Here is an 18,295-nt window from a genome sequence, read left to right on the forward strand (position 1 = left end):
AATAGCGTAGTTTGCACATATACACCCATGCGTGGGTTAAGCTACAATGGAATGCAATGCACCTTTTGTTAAATCAAGTGTAGACGTGTATATGTGTACGGTGCTTCCCTAATGGTACTCAACACGATCTTGATGAGCTTACCGATCAAACGCCAACACCCGCATTGAAATTTTGCAATCTCATCGCCTGTCGTGGTGGTTGTTTCAAGCAAACGATAAGATAACTCCAACATACCAAATAACTACTGGGTATATACTGATGTAAATGTTTCGTCGTCTATTTTGTGCGTTCATTCCACCTGTATTTGTGTGGTATTTAAATTACAAATGTGAATGCCAATCAGCAGTTGTTATGTTAATCTAAGCTTTTTTCTGCTTCTTCTTCGTTTTCTGATCACTTTTTGCTCCGCCGAACAAAGCACGCTTAAGTTTTCTCCCTATAAGTACAACCGCCTTGTAGACGATATAAAGCAAGCCAATTATAAATGCATACACATCCAGCAGAGCCAGCTGGAACGTGTTCAAATCGGCACCTTGATAGTGTAGATGCGGTGCCCCATGATGCCGGATGACGTACTCGATCCAATAGACGCCGGTTTCGAGCGCTCCCATCGGACGATCCTTGTACAGCAAGGCACGCCCTGCACCTGCTCGCGGTACTTCGGATCCCGAAGCACTTCCTGCACCACACCGCTCAGCAATGGCTCCGTTAGCTCGTCGAAGCTCACCGAAAGGCCCCACCCTTCCTTCACGACTTGCGCCACATTACCGTCCTGATCACCGAACATGGGAATACCGACGATCGGCACACCGTGGTACATCGCCTCGCTAATACTGCCCAGGCCACCGTGCGTGACAAACAGTTTCAGGTTCGGGTGTGCCAGAATCGCATCCTGCGGCAACCACTTGCCAATGAACACGTTCGACGGGCGGTTTGGCATCTCGTCCTGGTCCCATTTCCATATGACTCGCTGCTTCAATCCCCGAATCATGGCCAGGATCGCATCCAGCTTGTCCTGCCGCAAGTTGGAGCTGCGTAGATTCGATCCAAAGCTTATGAAGATGGCTCCATCCCGACCGGCACCGTCCAGGAATTGCTGTAAATCCTGTGCCATCGGATCGGGCTTGACGTTGATCTGGATGCCTCCCACCTCGACCATGTTGGGTAGGTAAGGTTTCGGTACGGTTTGCGTAAAGTGTGTGTTGAGCAACACTAACGAGACATTGCGTATTGCATCGTCATAGCTTCGGAAGCCCTTTTCGGAGGGGAAGTTTGATCTAAAAGAGAGAGAAAGTTCATTCATTAGTTAATCATTGTTTGAAGCATTTGATGTGCAAAATCGATTGCCCTTACTCGTAGTACGGCATCTCCTTGTATCTTAGGTACGTCAGCATGATCTTTTCAACGCCATTGATGAGAGTGTTTGCGACGCGATCGAAAAATGTCATCGGATTGCGTTGACCCAACATCATGTGCGGCACGGCGGCAACTTCGGCCGGATTGCCCACGTAGTTGGTCAGACCGGAACCGGCGGCAGAGAAGTAGAGAACCGTCGGACAGCGGAACAACTCCCCGACGCCAATCACGAAACTGTTCATGAAGAAGCCAACCAGTGCCAGATCGAACTGCTCTTCACGCGCCAGTCGAAGAAGCTCCGGAGAATTAAGCGTAGCGTTGGAGGCATCATGCGAGGCTCGCAAGATCTTCGGGAACAGCTTCATCATATTGCGGCTGCCGCCCTGCATAAAGTCGCTCATGATGGTCGAAAAGGCGTCCTCGATCGGTATGTACACATCCCGGTAGTTCTTCGGCGGCTTCTTCAAGGGAAACGCGCTAACCATTGTAACCTTTTTTTTATTGCGTGTGTGCAGACGAAATGCGAAAGGGAATTAACAGCTCGTAGTGTTGTGCTAGCCGGGATGCAACATCTTACCTCATGTCCACGGTGTGCCAGCTCCTTCAGTAGGGCTTGTGCTCCCAGCACATGCGACTTGCTGGCCGTCGGAAAGACGCACACAATTTTTGCTGACTCAGCGTGACCAATCACCAGCAGGGTCGCTAACAAACCCATGCTGAAGGTCACCATTAGTCTCGTCATTATATCGTTGCCTTTTCGTTTCATCTTCTCTCGCCCTCTGCCGGGGGGGTTATAATATCACCAAACGCAAACACACAGACGCGCTCTTAGCACTACGATCGCGAACAAACGACTGAAACCGCACCGGGCGATGAGTGATGGTTTTAAGCCGTTCGATCCAGAGCGTATGATGATGATATGTGTGTGCGGCAGTTTATTGGTGGGGAGCGTCTTAAAGAGCCAAGCCGATAATCGTCCACACTTTTGTTCATGGTCAAAATCGCCAAACGTTAGGTCAACTTCTTGACGCTTCTCTGCCTCTTTCTCAAGTCGACCGATAAACCAATGCACGGTATACCCACATACACAGTTGTTTTGAATGTGTGTAAGATAAACATGCTTGTCGCTCTTAGCACGCTACACATACACGCTCACGACGCTTTTTTTTGCATACATCAATAAGCGATAGACGTTGGACGCCCAGAGTGCAGCCAGCATCTAATTGGGCATATTACAAGTGTGGATGTTTCATGTTTGGCTACCATCCAACAGAGATTATCTGACAAACGCTTCATGCTACTAGCGGTGGCGCCTTCACACACATTTTTGCGACGTAATCTGACCGATTAGCACCACCATGCTTGAAATCCCACGGCTGTATTGGTTAGCTTGTTGTTGTGTTCTGTCTCGGTGTTGGTTATACCAGTCGAACCGGTCGTTATGACGTCACCCTTGAAACATATTAGAGACATCATTACTGTGTTGCTGTGGTAACGTTTACTTGAAATACGTTGATCACGATCACCTCGTCTCGTTGCTTGCTTTTGTGCTTGAATGATGAACTTTGATGGCGGATGTAGAAGATGTGAACACATTTGTTCCTTTTGCCATTATTCATGTAATCGTGTTCTTTCAATTTTTGTAGGAATTTTTCTGCACTTGATCACATTTTGATTAGTAGTTATAAAACGGAACCACCGGCGAAAGTCACTGAACTTTTCTGACGATGACATCGCTTCGAAGCGGCTCTGTGACCGACGACCCCATTCGTACGACTCGCATGTGCGCGCTACTCGAACCGAAACACGATCCTTGCCCGCGATCGCCCGCCAACCTGGGTCCGTGTGCGTATTTCAACCGACGTAACCACCACCACCAGCCCTGCCCCGCCCTGCTGTTCCATTTCACCGCTCAGTGGGATTTATTTTTGACGTTTCGTCGTCGCGTAGGTTGAAAAAGTGAAACCTTTTCCTCGCTCAGAGCGACAGTGGTCACGCAGTAGAGGTGGTGGTGGAAATTGGCAACAAAAGAACGAAAAACAACCACACAAAACATGCTGTTTGTGTGTGTGCTGTACGTGTCGTGGTGTTTCCATCCGGCGCACGGCTCGGTCCCCCAGTAAGCGGATGGCGCTAGTGGTGGTCCGTGGTTTAAGCAAGAAGCTGGCCGACCCGAACGCGCCAATAATCTTGCGTGTGTGTTGTTTTGTGCGTGTAGTAGGAATAAAAGTCAAAAGTGTCGGTTAGGGAGATGGAAGACGACGGCGAATGTCGTCCTGGGCGGCTGGAGGAATCAAACCATCACCAAGCAGCAAGGAGTCGGACGAAAAAGTGCAGTCACAGTCACAACCACCAACATCACCATCATCACCATCATCACCACCACCATCATCATCACCACAATCATCACAACAACCACGTGGAGGAGGTCCAAACGGAACAGGAGACACAGCAGCAACAGCGTCACCGCCATCACGATCGTCGACATCACAAATGTCATCATCGGCGGCAAAGATCGGCATCGGAGGTTAGTTTCGTGAGCCGCCATGTCCGTGTCGTCGTGGTTTTGTTGCAAATTTGCGCGGAGAGAAGAGTGCAAGTTTTCCGCTAAAGCCGTTGCAAATATTGCTGAGAGTTGGCTTAAAAATAGCGCCGCTTCCGCCATTCATCGAAAGTTCAACGGGAGAGAAGGAGAGAGTGAAGACACCCATGGTCTACCACCAAAAACCTGTGAATGGTGGGTAGGTCTGCCTGTATCCTGCAGGCAGCAATACACGCACACCTGTATGCGATTGTTGTTCTTGCTATTTCCTTCGCGTGTTGAAGGTGGATTAAGGAGTTCAAAAATAGTTTCGCGTTTTAAAATAAAATTACGGTTTTTTTTTTTATTGGCGGAAATGAAAAGCATTCAAATGCAATAGGATAAGTGTCATTTAATTTCCTGCCCCTCGTCAAATATCCTTGGGACGTGGTGGTCATTGTGCGATCAACTGCAGCGCAACACTCTTTCCCTTTTGCTGTGTAGTTTGGATGTGCTCTTGTTACGTCCCTTAAGCGTGCACATGATTCTTTTTTCACTACCTCCTCCTGTGTATTACGAAATCGAACAAACGCATTTTAAACAATTACCAAATAACTACATACACACACACACAAAACATAGACCCCGTTCGTCTAGAAGCTACTCGTTGATCTCTCCGCTTTGAGACGCGATCTTCCATCCCAGAATGTGGACGGTTACTGATAATATTTATTCGTTTTGCTTCGGGTGGAAGCAGCGTTCCTTTTCTTCGCGTCTGTTTGTGCATATGTTAACGAGCAAAGATGTCTAGCGTGTTGTGTGTGGATGTGTTTATGCTAGCAGACAACTCTAGACGTGGTGCCTTGACCGTTGTCGTAGTCCAACCGAAAGGGGAGGGAAGTATGTCTCGCGGTTGCGCTTGTTTTATCGTCTGTCGCTTAGTTGAGGCAATCGTGTATGAGGCACATCACCCGATTGGCAAACGCGTAAATAGTGGATCGTTTTTGTTCCTGTTGATTTACCGTGTTTTGGACCGGATCGATGGAATGGACCGGACAATTCCAAGAAAACTAGTCTAGTGCCTTTGTGGGTATCCAGAATAATCTGTTCATGATGCTGCTTTAAAATGTGTATGGTTGAGTATTTTGAAATGATTTACGAAACATCGTTTGAATAATACCGACACGGTGTATAAATTACAACAAACCATGTCGGACGCTGAAACCAACTTCAATGGATTGAATATCCATTAGATTTCGTTTGACCCAAATAGCAGGAATATCAATACTTTGCTCCGTTGTCTATTTACACAAACGTTTTGGCCTGTTTCATTTATATTATCAGGTTTTTTTACACAACTTACCATACATATCTCCCTGAGAAACGATCATCATCGTGCCACGTATCACGTATCAAGGGTGAGGAATTTTTACTACACATCAAATTCCTGACGTGCTTTCTTGTTGTGCGAGATGACGATGTGGCAATGGACGGAACTTTAATCCTAAGACGATTAGCAAAAGAATCTCTAAAAGGGCCACCCTATTATCGTTTCTCCCTCCCCCATTCGTTCGAATGATGGATCACACCATCATCTACGTCACCATCTTTCGATGACTCAATTATTCTGCTACTGGTGTGTTGTGACCCGATTTCGTGTCCTGTGTTGCGTGCAGCGGTAATTTATGCACTTCTCATTTCGATTCGTGTCGTAATGCCCTTTGCGCACTGATCTACCCCATGGCCCTTACTTTTACACGCACACTCCCCAAGTCGAACCCAAGCGCTTTTGCTCTGACACAACCAAAATGGTTCGGAATTTATTTTGAGATAAATTGAAAATGGCTAATTGAATGGGGCGGAAAAAGAGGTGAGCACACATCTTCATTTCCGCACATCAAACAGGAGGGCAGACGGAGAACACGAGATATTGTTGTTGTAGCTGCGGCATGTCAAAATTCGTTAAAAGCATTCACTTTGTGTGGAAGTTTTGGTGCCGCTGTTGCAGTCTCTCATCTCAATTTCGCCACCAAAAACTGGCAAAGGTGACAGAAGAAGTAATTCTGAAAACGAAAGTGGAAAAATCAATCCTTTAGTCTCTCATTTGCCATTCTGGTAACACTCTCACACTCTCTCTCTCTCTCTCTTACTCGGGACGATCGGTTTCTTTGCGTTCATTCTTAGTGTAGATCGGTTGCTTTCCATCCAATCTGACACAGCACCCCAGCTGACAGTCGTTTCGATACGATCGAGCCGATCGGCAGTCGTCGGTTCAGTAGCACGTTCCGAAAGAATTGATCGATCTACTTTTCTGCGCGACAACAACGATCATCCCCAAACGAACCCGAAAACCCCATTGTGTGTTACGAAACAACGAATCTCTTTGACTCTCGGCGTGTACGTGCGTTTTTCACGCCAAAAGAACACGTTCCGCTCAGCAGCCGGTGAGAAGTCGGTCGTGATTTGATCGTACGCGCGCTCTTTGCCGTGCGTGCGTTTATGTTTATGTCTCAGTACGACATGGGCTCTGAACCAGTGACGATCATCCGTGCGTCCGTGGCCGTCGTACACTCTCGCCGTCCGACACGGCCGTAAACATAGACCGAGTCGCTGTCGATCGCTTGCTCACCCACCCCCGGGGGTGGCAGTTTTTACGCGCTTTTTTTAAGCAACTCGACCCCCATATTCGCTTGTTTTTGCGGTTCGAGATAATGGACCGTGATGGAAGTGTGACGAGTGATTCGGCAAAGTGAGGCACCATTTTATTGGTTCGATCGATCGATCGATTATTGGGCGGAAGTGTTGAATGTGAAGTGAAGAAAGGATCCATCGGCCACGTGTGTTTGAAGGAAGCAGTTGCAATGGAGACGCCCAGTGGTTCTCGATGTCAGCAGTGAATTGTGTGTCAGTGGTGTGATCTCCCCCCCCCCCCCCCCCCCTAAAAGTGATCTCATACAAAGTGTCCTAAATGTGTGCTGTGAGTGTGTGGCGTGGGCATTTGCTAGGTGTTTAAAAGCAGCATTTAAAATCGAAATCCCCGGGCGAAAGTATCGAAATCATTAAAATTCGACGTTGACTCAGGTCGTACCAAGTGGGATGAGAGGTGGTGAAAACCCAGTGTGTGTGTGTGCTTTTGTGTGCGTGCGTGCGTGTGTCTATGCCCCGTTGCTGTCACGCGCAAGTGTAATCAACAAGTGAGCTCCAAAGTCAACGCCAGCGTCGGCCGATCGGTGTTAATTCGCACCGAATTTCCTCTATTTATATATACCCCGTTACAGCGGGAGCATCATCTTTTCCACTCGCTAAACGGGGCAGCAAAGCGATAAAACCCACAGAACAAAAGGTGCAGGGTGCAGAGCGGGTTGGAGTGAAGGTGGAAGGAATCACGCACGGCACACGTTCGTTCGTTCGCTCGCTCGCTCGCTCGCGGTGCTTTAGTACCTTTGCTTTTCTTTCGTTTTGTTACCCATCATTACCAAACGGACCCGACGACCTGCCTGTGTTCGTTGTGTTGTGTCTACGCCACCCTAAATCCGTAGTGTTGTCGTGTTCAGTGTAGTTCTCCGGCTGTGGCGGCGGCGGCTTGGTCGTTGGAATGGAAGGTTGCCAACTAGAGCAACTCGTCGGTTAGACGCTGCAGGAACAACCAATCGCTGTGTGTGTATGGGTTGGATGCAAATCTGTTTGCCAACTGCACCGACAACGACGAAGAACAACCATCGTCCGTATTCCTTAGTGCTTCGTCATCACGCTCGGCGGCATGTCTGCGCCCGGGCCTCAGCCACCGCCCTCCGAAATCACAGCCGAATGGACCGTACATGCACAGCTTACGCTTTCCTCGGTACCCTCCGCTTCTACCACTAGCAACAACAGCAGCGGCAGCGGCAGCCGCCCTTCGGATGTTGTCCCGCCACCGTCCGAGGGATGCACTGAGGGCGAACCAGGGTCAGTTCCAGGACGAAACACTGGGGGTGATGGGACAGACGCACCACCAGCAGCAGCAGCAGCAGCAGCATCGGCCACATCCAGCAGTAACAGTAGCGCGGTTGGGAATCCAGTGAAGGTTGTTTATAAATTTAGCACGGCTGACCATCCGCTGCAACAGAAACCGTCCTCGACCGTGTTGTCCACTGGTCCACTGCCGGGTGGCGGTGCTGGCGGTGGTAGTAAGAGCAACGTTATTTTTAACACCGATCCATCATCACCTTCCTCACCTTCGGTCACGCTCGCTCAGGTGATTTTTGCTTTTGAGATACTTTCCTCCACCTCCTCGGCGTTTGTGGAACATTTTGTCGTCCTCACCAGCGCGTCGGAAGGTGTAGGAGTGTTATTCGGGGCATTTTGGATGCAAAACAGCACACACAAACACACCGACTGACCTGTCTCCTTTTTGGTGTATTTTGCTGTGGTGTCCCCGAATAGTGCTGCCACCGCCTGGTGTTGATAGACCGACTGTGCATTCCATTCGTGTACGCAAGAAGTAGCAACAAGGACAGTCGTCGTAGTCCCTCAGTTTTTTTTAGCAGGACGCCAACACAAATACCGCCGTTTTTAATCTCATCGCCCCACCAGACACAAAACTATCTATTGACGCTAGGCTAATATACGTGCCTCCCGTGCTTTGTTATGAAACACGTGCTTTTAATGATATGTAAATATTTATTAGGATTTCCCTCCCCTCGAGTATGTTGATCTTTCGCGATTTTGTTTTAATCCTTCTTCGCCCCGTTCGTTTCTACCTGCAATAATAAGATATAAAAATACATTCTGCAAACGAAATTTATTTCGTCATAAATTGAAAGTTATTTATGATGATGGTGTGGGGAGACCCATCGTTCTAGTTAAAGTGTCTCATAAATTCCTATTAAAAAAGGTTTTGTGTAGAAATAAACGCTTCTTCATACACACTGCGATGAGTAGGGAAATGAACTCTGCTGACTGATTTAGCTTAAAATTTATGCTGCACGGGCCGCTCCTACTTGATGAGGGATTAATTAAACCGCTGGCTGTAATGGTCGCGTTGACAGAAAGAAGTACTTGTTGCTACGAACGAATGGAAGCAGTCAGTCGCTGCGATTTTGTGCAAACATATTAATAACACACAATCCAATCATCATCATCATCATGCCAGACTCCCACTGGTGATGGACCTCCTCCGCCGGGTGTCGAGAATGCAGCCCAGCTGTTCCCCAAGTGTACCAGCACCTGCAGCATCGTGCTGACGGCTTGCACCGATCTTTTGCCCACCTCCGACTCGACCCAACTGAATCTCCCGATCATTGTCAACAAGTGTGAATCCACCAACAACATTGTGGTGGACAAGAGCACCAACTTCCCTGAGAAGGTAGTAGGCCGTGACAGGTGGTTTGTCATATCCATTTGCTCATGAGTTTTGTGTGCATTCCCGATCCAGTCCTCGAACAATTCCAAGGATGTGAGCTGTCAAACGAGCGACTGGGAGACGAACAGCAAGAAGGAAGGGACGGAGAGCGGCGCCACCGCTACGGGATCGATAAAGCGGCGTGGAATTCCACAAAAATCCACCACCGATGGCTGTCTTCTGTCGCCACCACCAAGAAGACGGGAGGATAATAGGTTCGATTCGGTTAGTAAAAGGCTGCGAAGCTGCGGGAACACAGAATTTGGCTCATCTTGAACTTTGTGTCCCCTCCCTTTGCAGCTGATACGGAAATCCGTCTCACCACTCATCCAACCGCTCGTCTCGCCGAGCAACACTATCCGCTCGCAGCAATCGAGCGTCCGGGGCGATACGTCCGCCGCCAAGAAGAAACCGCGCACGGTGCACATCGACGTGTATTGTACCGGGTCGGATGCGGAATCCGGTTCGGACTGTGGTTCGTGCTGCTCCTCGCACGAGGACGCCAAATCCCTTCCTTCCTCCGGTGGTTCGTCCGCCTCCTCGTGCCACTCGTCGGTGTCGTCGGGCAGCCGATTCGACACTAGCCACATGATGGAGCTGAAGGCGGCGGCTACAGCGGCGGCGGCGGCGGCGGCACACACCCAGCCGAATGGAGACGCCGAGCCAGCGCAACACCACCCCACTGTGTACGAGTCGGAAGAGATGCGGGTGCGTCACAAGCGTGCCGGAAAGCATGAAATGCCCAGGCGTTTGATGCAGCAAACTATCGGTATTGAGGAGTGAGAGAGGCTGTGAGTGATAGATATAGGCTTTTCATACACGATTATTTATGTTTTGTTGCAGATCAAAACACGCTTTCCACCATCGGCAGCCTGAAAAGGACCGGCTCGGCACGGCATGGACGCCCGCGGAGAAACACCGCCACGGACGAGATCACCGAATCGAAGCAGATCCTGTTCAGCAAGCATCTGGGCGAGGACGTGCCCAAGCAGGAGCAGCAGCAGACGGAGGAACAGATCCAGGACGCGTTCAGCACGTACTTCCGGCGCGATGTGAGCGACGACGCGATCAGCTCGAACTACGCCCTGTCGGCCGATCGCTCAACGCGCCGTGACGTCACCGGCAGCAGTCTCTCGAGTGCGTTCGCCTGCGGTGGGTTCTACGAGGACGACGAGGAGGCGGAAACGCGCAGCAAGCTCAATCGGAGCGGCACCACCGCCACACAGTCGGACAGCTTCGAGTACGAGAACAGTGAGGATCGCTACCGCATCCACGAGATGGAGCGCGTGTGGAAGCAGCAGCACTGGAAGTCGCCCTCGGTCGAGCGACGGCTGCTGCAGATGCACAATCCGTCCGTTCCGCTCGGCGGCGGGTCCTGCCCTCCGAGCCCGGACAATCTGACCGAGTCGGATCACAGCTTCGTGTACGACGAGGCGCCCCATCCGCACGCGTCCAATCCGTCCCTGGCCGAGTACAGTGACTCGAGCCCGTCCACCGTGAAGAGTGCGTCGCAGAGGGGCGGCGGAGGTAGCGGTGGCCAGGATGGTCCGAGTCGGTCGCTGTTGCTTCAGCAGCAAGCCGTCCTTGCGGCAACGCTGCAGCAGAAGCGCGAGTTTTCCCCGGTCGAAGGCTACACCGACGAGTACCTGGCGATTGCGCGCCGCTTCGGCAGTCTGATCACGGGCCGCCGGAAACCCGGCACCCACATGGGCCCGGTACGCAATCCGGAGTGTCCGTGCGAGCACTGTCGGCGCTGGGTGCTGGAGCGTGACTTCATGGGCGTCTCGGGAGGTACTGGTGGTTTGCGCGAGCGTGCCCTCTCCGTCGATGCGTCGGGCGAACGTGGACCGAGCGGCATCGTCGATATGCGCCGTCAGTTTCACCTGAGAAATGCGTTCGTGCGTGAAGCTTGACCAGCTCAGCCCCCCCGAAAGGAGGATGCCTTTATAGTGCATTTGTTAAACACTAACGTATACTTGTAGCTTTCCTCCAAAGTGTGTGTGTGTGTGTGTGCGTGTTTCTGCTCAACGATCGTTTTTAGTAGTAGGATTAACTTTCCGATCACTTTCCCTGTAGAAAATGAAGTCGATTGCGAGCAAATAAAAAGAAAATACATAAAGTGAAGTGTCATTTCGTCTTTTTAAACCATTTTTGCTTCCTTTTATATTGTCCAGCAATTAATGTTCTCTCCTTTTTCTTCTTCTCATTCTTCAATTTAGGCTCAAGGTCGCCTGTCGGAATCATCGCGCAAGCTCGACCTGCTGCGGAAAGCGCTCGAGCTCCGGCGGCTGGAACTTCCCCCGGACTGTCCGACGGCACAGCAGCTGAAAGCGGAGCTGCAAAATGTGCAAGCGTCCAGCCCGGGCCCGGTCCAGTACACGATGCGCAACTCGTTCCGGGGCAGCGCCCAGGGCCGGCCCGCCCACAGCCAGCAGTCGTTTAGCCGGTGTGCGGCCGTCACCGGCAAGCTGGAGGTGCGGCTGATGGGCTGCCAGGATCTGCTCGAGGACGTGCCGGGGCGATCGCGCCGCGACAAGGACGCCGGCTCGTCCAGCCCGGGCGATCTGAAAAGCTTCGTCAAGGGCGTCACCAGCCGCAGCTCGTCCAAAAGCTACAGCGTGAAGGACGAAACGTCGTCCGAGATCATGGCGGTGATCAAGCTGGACAACATCACGGTCGGCCAGACGTCGTGGCGCCCGTGCTCGCAGCAGGCCTGGGACCAGCGGTTCAGCATCGACTTGGACCGGTCGCGCGAGCTCGAGATCGGCGTGTACTGGCGCGACTGGCGGTCGCTCTGTGCGGTCAAGTTCCTGCGCCTGGAGGAGTTTATCGACGACATACGGCACGGTATGGCGCTGCAGCTGGAACCGCAGGGCGTCCTGTTCGCCGAGATCAAGTTCCTCAACCCGATGATCTCGCGCAAGCCGAAGCTCCAGCGCCAGCGCATGATCTTCAACAAGCAGCAGGTGAAGAACATTCCGCGCGCCAAGCAGATGAACATTAACGTGGCGACCTGGGGCCGGCTGCTGAAGCGCAACACGACCAGCAGCGGCAGCAGCAGCGGCCCGACGACGGCCGGTGCAGCTGGAGCCGGTACGCCCTTGCCGGGCAGCGCAACGGCCCCGATGACGGGTATGATGGCAAACCAAACGCAACATGGGTCGGCGGGCGCAACCACTCCCTCCACGCCCGGCTCGTACGATCCGCTGCAGGACGATCCGGTGGAAACGCTGGGCGAATCGGCCGACCACAACGTCGTCGGACTCGGCGGTGGACGTCCTCTCGGTAGGTTGAAGGGGGGGAGGGGGGAGATGTCTAAGGCTAAGATGTCGATTATCAAACCAGAAGCAGACACGGCTTATAGACACAGAGGCACAGATAAGGAAGGAGTTGTTTGGTTGCTACATTGTACAACGGCAGGGGGTTTGTTTCTAGTCACTACGCACGGGATTAGAAATGCCCGAGTTTGTGTTTAGTCATGAATTTTGAATTTTGCACCAGCTTAGATCTATTTCCAAGAAAGTGTTTTAAAAATGTTTATCACTTGAAGCTCCCTACCTTAAAGCGATGAAGTTGGCAACTGCATTCCTTTCAAGGCCTTGTATCTGTTTTCTACACAACGCCATGTGTCATGTACTGTAATATCTCTTACATCACGAGAAGGGAGGGGGGGGAGTGTGCGCGCTACTGGCTTCACCGCATCCCACCCTCTCGTGGCATCAACACCTCACCAATTGATTGCAACGGTTTGTTGTTTTTTTATCTGCTTGTAGGTATCCACGGAGTCGGCGTACTGCCGGAAAGCCCCTCGTCCCACTCCCTGCAGAACCAGGGCACGCCGATGGTGGGGCGGCCCGTTCCACCGCCACAGTCCATCAGCACGCCGTCCAGCTTCCGGCAGCCGAAAAAGCAACCGATGCCATCACCGCGGCAAGCGACACCACCAAAAATCGATCCCGAGGTAAGCACCGCCGCTGCTGCCCCGTTAACGCTCTTCCGGGTATATTTGTTGGACACGTTACAAGGATTTCGCGCGAGACGCATTGTCTCTAGTCGTATCGCTTCGGTGAAATGAAGGAAGCTTCAGCAGACGCAGTGTATACGCAGAAACCGTCCCCACCGGGTTCCTGCAACGATCATCATCTCTCTCTCTCTCTCTCACTGTCTCCACACTGTCGTCCAGCTTACCGCTTATCGTGTTTGTCTGCGTGTGTGTGTGTATTTTTGCGTTTTTTTTTTGTATAGTCGTTTCTTTTTCCTTCGTCGTTTACAATCCCGTTTTTCGTGCCACCGTACCCCCCCCGTTCACAGGGATTTGCCCCTTATCTTTCTTATCGTTGTATCTCGGGCACATGCTGTAAAATATCGACACAGTAGGACGGCGGAAATGTCCCGCTTTCTGCACTTTCGTAGCCAGTAGCACACACCGGTCAGCGGCAACACAACATACCAGAGCTGGCAGCCAGGTGAACTGGCCAAGCAGCAGCAGCAGAAGCAGCAGCACGCTCGTTTACTGGGCTGTTCTCGGGTGGCATCGTTTTCCGTGTGTGTGTCCGTGTTGTTTGTGGTTTAACAGTGCAAGAGATGACGTTGAAGCGGCGCCACGCACTGTGCTACAGCCCCGATCGGCGGCTAGTACGCGGTGGCCGGGTGACACTCACCCTCACCAAGGAACCGACGATTCGTGGCGTCGAACTGCCGCTGATCATTTCACGGTGGAGAAAAAACAACCCGGTCGGTAGTGAAAGGCAGTGTCCCGGGGAGGATTTTTCGGGAATTGTTCAATTTGAAATGCACACACTTCCTTCTCTCTCTCCCTCTGTTCTCTTTCTCCGTCTTTACCCTTAAACGGAGCGTTTCACTGTACCTTACCCTTCTCTTTCTCTCTCTCTCTCTCTCTCTCTCTCTTCATATATCTACCCCCTTTTGATGCACAGTTGGAGTACGCGTTAAGCAAGTTCGATTTCCTTCACCAGCACGATAGTCTTGGTGGTGTTAGTTTGTACGATAAACAGCCACCGTTGCCGGTAACACCGCCACCGTCATCAACAGTCGCCAGCAGTGGATATATAAACAATTGTGATAGCACCAACAACAACAACAACAACAACAGCAGCAACTACATCGAAGATGACGAAGTGCCACCGTTGCCAGTCACGCCGCCCCCAGTGCTTCGTGCCACCAGCCAAATTAGTCAGCCGGCGGGCGCGCTGGCGGCCGGGGCAACCTCACCAGCAGTATTACAAAAGTCCCTGTCCGGGGATCTACTACGTCCGGTGCTGTCGATGCCACCGCCCGTACTGTACGGCGGCGGGTACAATCGGGACAGCTACTACAGTACGGTCTCGTCCACGGGCAGCCCGATCGTGGAGGAACCACCGTCGCCGGCCCCTAGTCAGTACCAGCAGCAGTACGCACCGTTCCCGGAGGATGATCTTACGTACGACAACATCATTGAGGTCAGAAGTGCAACAACAACCGCAACAACAACGCAAGCGAATGTGTGCAAACAACGCAATTTGAACTCGCCCGCGCGCACACTTTTCATCCTTTGCTTTGCCTCATTTGACGATCATTTGCTCTGTCGGCTTCGAAATGCATCCATTTTTGTGTTTTTTTTTTCCTTCTGGAAGTTTACTCCTATTGTTGTGCGTCTTTTAACCTGTGTGTGTGTGTTTTTGCTATTCTTTACGTTTTGCATGCTCAATTAATTGATCAGTCTTTTAATGTTTTGGTCCTCCGAAACACACAACTTGATAAATTCGTTCACTGTTGTTTTGTCCTTTGTCCTGTCCTAGAAGTTCAGTGTAAAACACGCATGCTTTGATCAAATAACAACTACACGTGGTCCACATAACTTCGTTTGCGCAGAGCCGATTTCCGTCAATCGCGCGCGTAACTGCATTCCATGCTATCATGCTGTTGTGTAATCCAAGCATCCATTGATCTAATCTTGTGCGTTACTAACACACCCCTAAAAACACACACTATACTCACACAAGTCCAAATTTCGGGCATAAAATCGAGGCAGAAAATGTTATGACACTTTTCTTAACCTTTTAATACATCTCAACCGTTGTTGTTTAACACTCATCCGTTCCGTCTGTGTGCGTCTTTCGTGTCTTACGATTCATGTCTTATACGATTTTACCACACTTTCAGCCAATTCCCTTAACCTGCGTTTGTCATTTTTTAAATTAATTTCTTCCCTGTTCTTTTGCTGTTATTTGCTGCTGTGTTTGGTTGTTAAAGTTCTTACCTTTTTGTGTGTGTGTGTGTGTCGCTTCTTTTTCTCCTTACACACACTTCCGCATATGTTTGGTTTTACGTTTACTGTTCTTCTACCGGACTTGCTGCTTCTTCTTCTTTCTCTTCTATTTCGCTGTGTTTTGTTGTTTTTTCTGTTTAAATCATTACCCGTTTTTATGTTTTGCAGCTTACCGTGCCACTTTTGTACCATTTTCTAACCTTTTGCTTTCTCTTCGCCTCATAGATCCTTCCGTTCGAACAGCTCACGATCGGAGGCAATGTGGTGCCACCGCCACTGCCACCCCATCACCATCATCCGTCGGCCACGTTGATGAGCCAGCAGGCATCGCTTGCTGCGGCGGCCGCCCTCCAAGCGCAACAGCAGCAGCAACTCTATCAGCAGCAGCAGCAGCAGCAGCTTCTACTACAACAGCAGCTGCAGCAACAGCAACAGCAACCAGTAGCAGTAGTACCACCTTCCCTGTTGGCCCACCAACATGCTGCCGCCGCCGGTCAAGCATCCAGTTCCGGCATGGTTGACGTTGGTGCCGCATCGGGCGCCGTCGGTCCGCCGGTGAATCGACGTCCGGCCGGTGGACCGGCCCGTGCCCTCCAATATCGGGACAGTGCGTACGAGAGTCGCCGCCAGTCGCAGGCGGGAGCGATGGCGGGTGCACCGGGCGCCGGCATGTGCATGGACAGCTTCCGGCTGCTGAGCGTGCTGGGGCGGGGCCACTTCGGCAAGGTGATACTGGCGCAGTACAAACACACGGGCGAATATTTCGCGATCAAGGCGCTGAAGAAGGGCGACATTATTGCGCGCGACGAGGTGGAATCGTTGCTGAGCGAGAAGCGCATCTTCGAGGTGGCGAACACGATGCGCCACCCGTTCCTGGTGAACCTGTTCTCCTGCTTCCAGACCGATGTAAGAGAGGGAGAGAGAGGGAGGGAGTGGGGAGAGTAATACAGAGAATTGATTGTTATTTTCCCATTTCCTCAGCAACACGTCTGCTTCGTGATGGAGTACGCGGCCGGCGGTGATCTGATGATGCACATCCACACGGACGTGTTCTCGGAACCGAGGGCCGTCTTCTACGCGGCGTGCGTCGTGCTCGGTTTGCAGTATCTGCACGAAAGCAAAATCATCTACCGCGATCTAAAGCTGGACAATCTTCTGCTGGATACGGAAGGTACGATGCCTCGGAAAGCTGAAAGATAAGCTCAAAACAGCAAGATTAACAAACGATCTCTTTCCGTTCCAATTGCTCCAGGTTATGTAAAGATCGCTGACTTTGGTTTGTGCAAGGAGGGCATGGGTTTCGGCGACCGGACGGGTACGTTCTGCGGTACGCCCGAATTCCTCGCCCCGGAAGTGTTGACCGAAACGTCCTACACGCGTGCCGTCGACTGGTGGGGTCTGGGTGTGCTGATCTTCGAGATGCTCGTCGGAGAGGTTTGTGTCCTTTTCCGTCCCTTTGAAAGGTGTAGTGTGAGAGGGGATTGATATTAATCATATAATTTTTGCCTTGTCTTTGTGCAGTCACCATTCCCGGGCGATGATGAGGAGGAAGTGTTTGATTCGATCGTCAACGATGAGGTTCGCTATCCCCGGTTCCTGTCGCTCGAAGCAATCGCCATTATGAGAAGGGTAAGTTGAGTTGATTCTTTCTCACTGAGATTCGTCGATTCGATTCGAATTGGATTCTAATTGTACACATTTGCACACAGTTGCTGCGTAAGAATCCGGACCGTCGGCTCGGGTCGTCCGAACGCGATGCCGAGGACGTGAAGCGGCAGGCCTTCTTCCGCAACATTGTCTGGGACGACCTATTGCTCAAGAAGGTGAAGCCACCGTTTGTGCCAACGGTTGTAAGTATCTTTTTTTTCTCCCACCCCACCCGTGGAGACTTGCTTTTAATCACACAAGCATCGATCCGTTTTACGCAGCGTTCCGCGGAAGATGTGTCCAACTTTGACGAGGAATTCACGTCCGAAAAGCCCGCCCTAACGCCACCGAAGGACCCGCGCGTGCTCACCGAGGTGGAGCAGACGTACTTCAAGGACTTTACCTACATGGCCGATTGGTGTTGAGAGAGAGAGAGAGAGAGAGAGAGAGAGAGAGAGAGAGAGAGAGAGAGAGAGAGAGAGAGAGAGAGAGAGAGAGAGAGAGAGAGAGAGAGAGAGAGAGAGAGAGAGAGAGAGAGAGAGAGAGAGATGAGGACGCTTCTTCTTCTTCTTACTCGATTGTGTTACAGCTAGCATATTGTAAAGGTGAAATAGGAGGCGAACACACGCACACTCCAAGCTCCAAAACGTGCGCCCATCTCAGTAGGCAGGGATAAAATGAGATGGGAACGCGCCGTGTCTGTGTGTGTGTGCCTTTAAACGATAAATCGCTGTGTTTGCGACTGCACGGAACGTTCTAGATGGAAGAAAGGGGTAGTAAAGGGGAATGAAAGGATGAGGATTGGATAAGAAAAAAAGCAAGAAGTAACAAACGTAACACCACACGTTCGATACGGACACATACGGCAGCAGCAGCAGCAGCTTCGTGTTAGATAAGAGATAAAAGTTTACCTGTTACGCGTACCGCGAGATTAAAGAATAATGCCCGGTCGAACAAGATTGGATAAAGAAGCCCCACGTCTCCTTTAGCCCGTTTTGGTAAAGTGACGAGAGAGAGAGAGAGGACATTCAAACAGCTCAACTCGCACCAAGTGTGGCAAATGGTTTTTCTTTATTACACGTTTGTGTTTTTCTTACTAATTCATTCATACACACACACACA

At 51.1% G+C, this 18,295-nt stretch overlaps 2 protein-coding genes and 1 pseudogene across 9 annotated transcripts in view; 2 read left to right on the forward strand and 1 right to left on the reverse strand.

Annotated features, from left to right (window-relative positions):
- Nucleotides 1-17,666, forward strand: part of LOC121593683 (serine/threonine-protein kinase N) — a 67,022-nt gene extending 49,356 nt beyond the window's left edge. For 6 of the 8 annotated variants that reach the window (XM_041916263.1, XM_041916258.1, XM_041916261.1 and 3 more), the window contains 9 exons: nt 11,478-12,543; nt 13,032-13,219; nt 14,196-14,717; nt 15,752-16,432; nt 16,508-16,697; nt 16,779-16,960; nt 17,048-17,155; nt 17,236-17,376; nt 17,455-17,665. In XM_041916263.1, the coding sequence (XP_041772197.1) occupies nt 11,478-12,543; nt 13,032-13,219; nt 14,196-14,717; nt 15,752-16,432; nt 16,508-16,697; nt 16,779-16,960; nt 17,048-17,155; nt 17,236-17,376; nt 17,455-17,598 (3,222 nt within the window). In that variant the 3' untranslated portion in view covers nt 17,599-17,665. Of the gene's footprint in view, nt 1-2,853; nt 3,885-11,477; nt 12,544-13,031; nt 13,220-14,195; nt 14,718-15,751; nt 16,433-16,507; nt 16,698-16,778; nt 16,961-17,047; nt 17,156-17,235; nt 17,377-17,454 lie in introns of those variants that run through there. The other 2 variants (XM_041916267.1, XM_041916266.1) reach the window with 2 other exon arrangements.
- Nucleotides 278-2,441, reverse strand: LOC121593686 (annotated as a pseudogene).
- Nucleotides 6,123-11,356, forward strand: LOC121593685 (mucin-5AC). Its single transcript, XM_041916268.1, has 5 exons — nt 6,123-8,112; nt 9,010-9,222; nt 9,292-9,483; nt 9,559-10,027; nt 10,102-11,356. The coding sequence occupies exons 1-5, from the start codon at nt 7,639-7,641 to the stop codon at nt 11,169-11,171; spliced, it is 2,418 nt and encodes an 805-aa protein (XP_041772202.1). The 5' UTR covers nt 6,123-7,638; the 3' UTR covers nt 11,172-11,356.
- Nucleotides 17,667-18,295: the final 629 nt, after the last annotated feature.

Source organism: Anopheles merus, chromosome 2L, assembly GCF_017562075.2.
Source record: "Anopheles merus strain MAF chromosome 2L, AmerM5.1, whole genome shotgun sequence".
NCBI lineage: Eukaryota > Metazoa > Arthropoda > Insecta > Diptera > Culicidae > Anopheles > Anopheles merus.

What these genes read in the sequence shown, in the direction of transcription:
- LOC121593685 (XM_041916268.1), top strand. Translation starts at nt 7,639, where the DNA reads ATGTCTGCGCCCGGGCCTCAGCCACCGCCCTCCGAAATCACAGCCGAA. An exon ending in CTTCGGTCACGCTCGCTCAG is followed by an intron (nt 8,113 to 9,009) that starts GTGATTTTTGCT and finishes TCATCATGCCAG; the next exon opens with ACTCCCACTGGTGATGGACC. An exon ending in AGGATAATAGGTTCGATTCG is followed by an intron (nt 9,484 to 9,558) that starts GTTAGTAAAAGG and finishes CTCCCTTTGCAG; the next exon opens with CTGATACGGAAATCCGTCTC.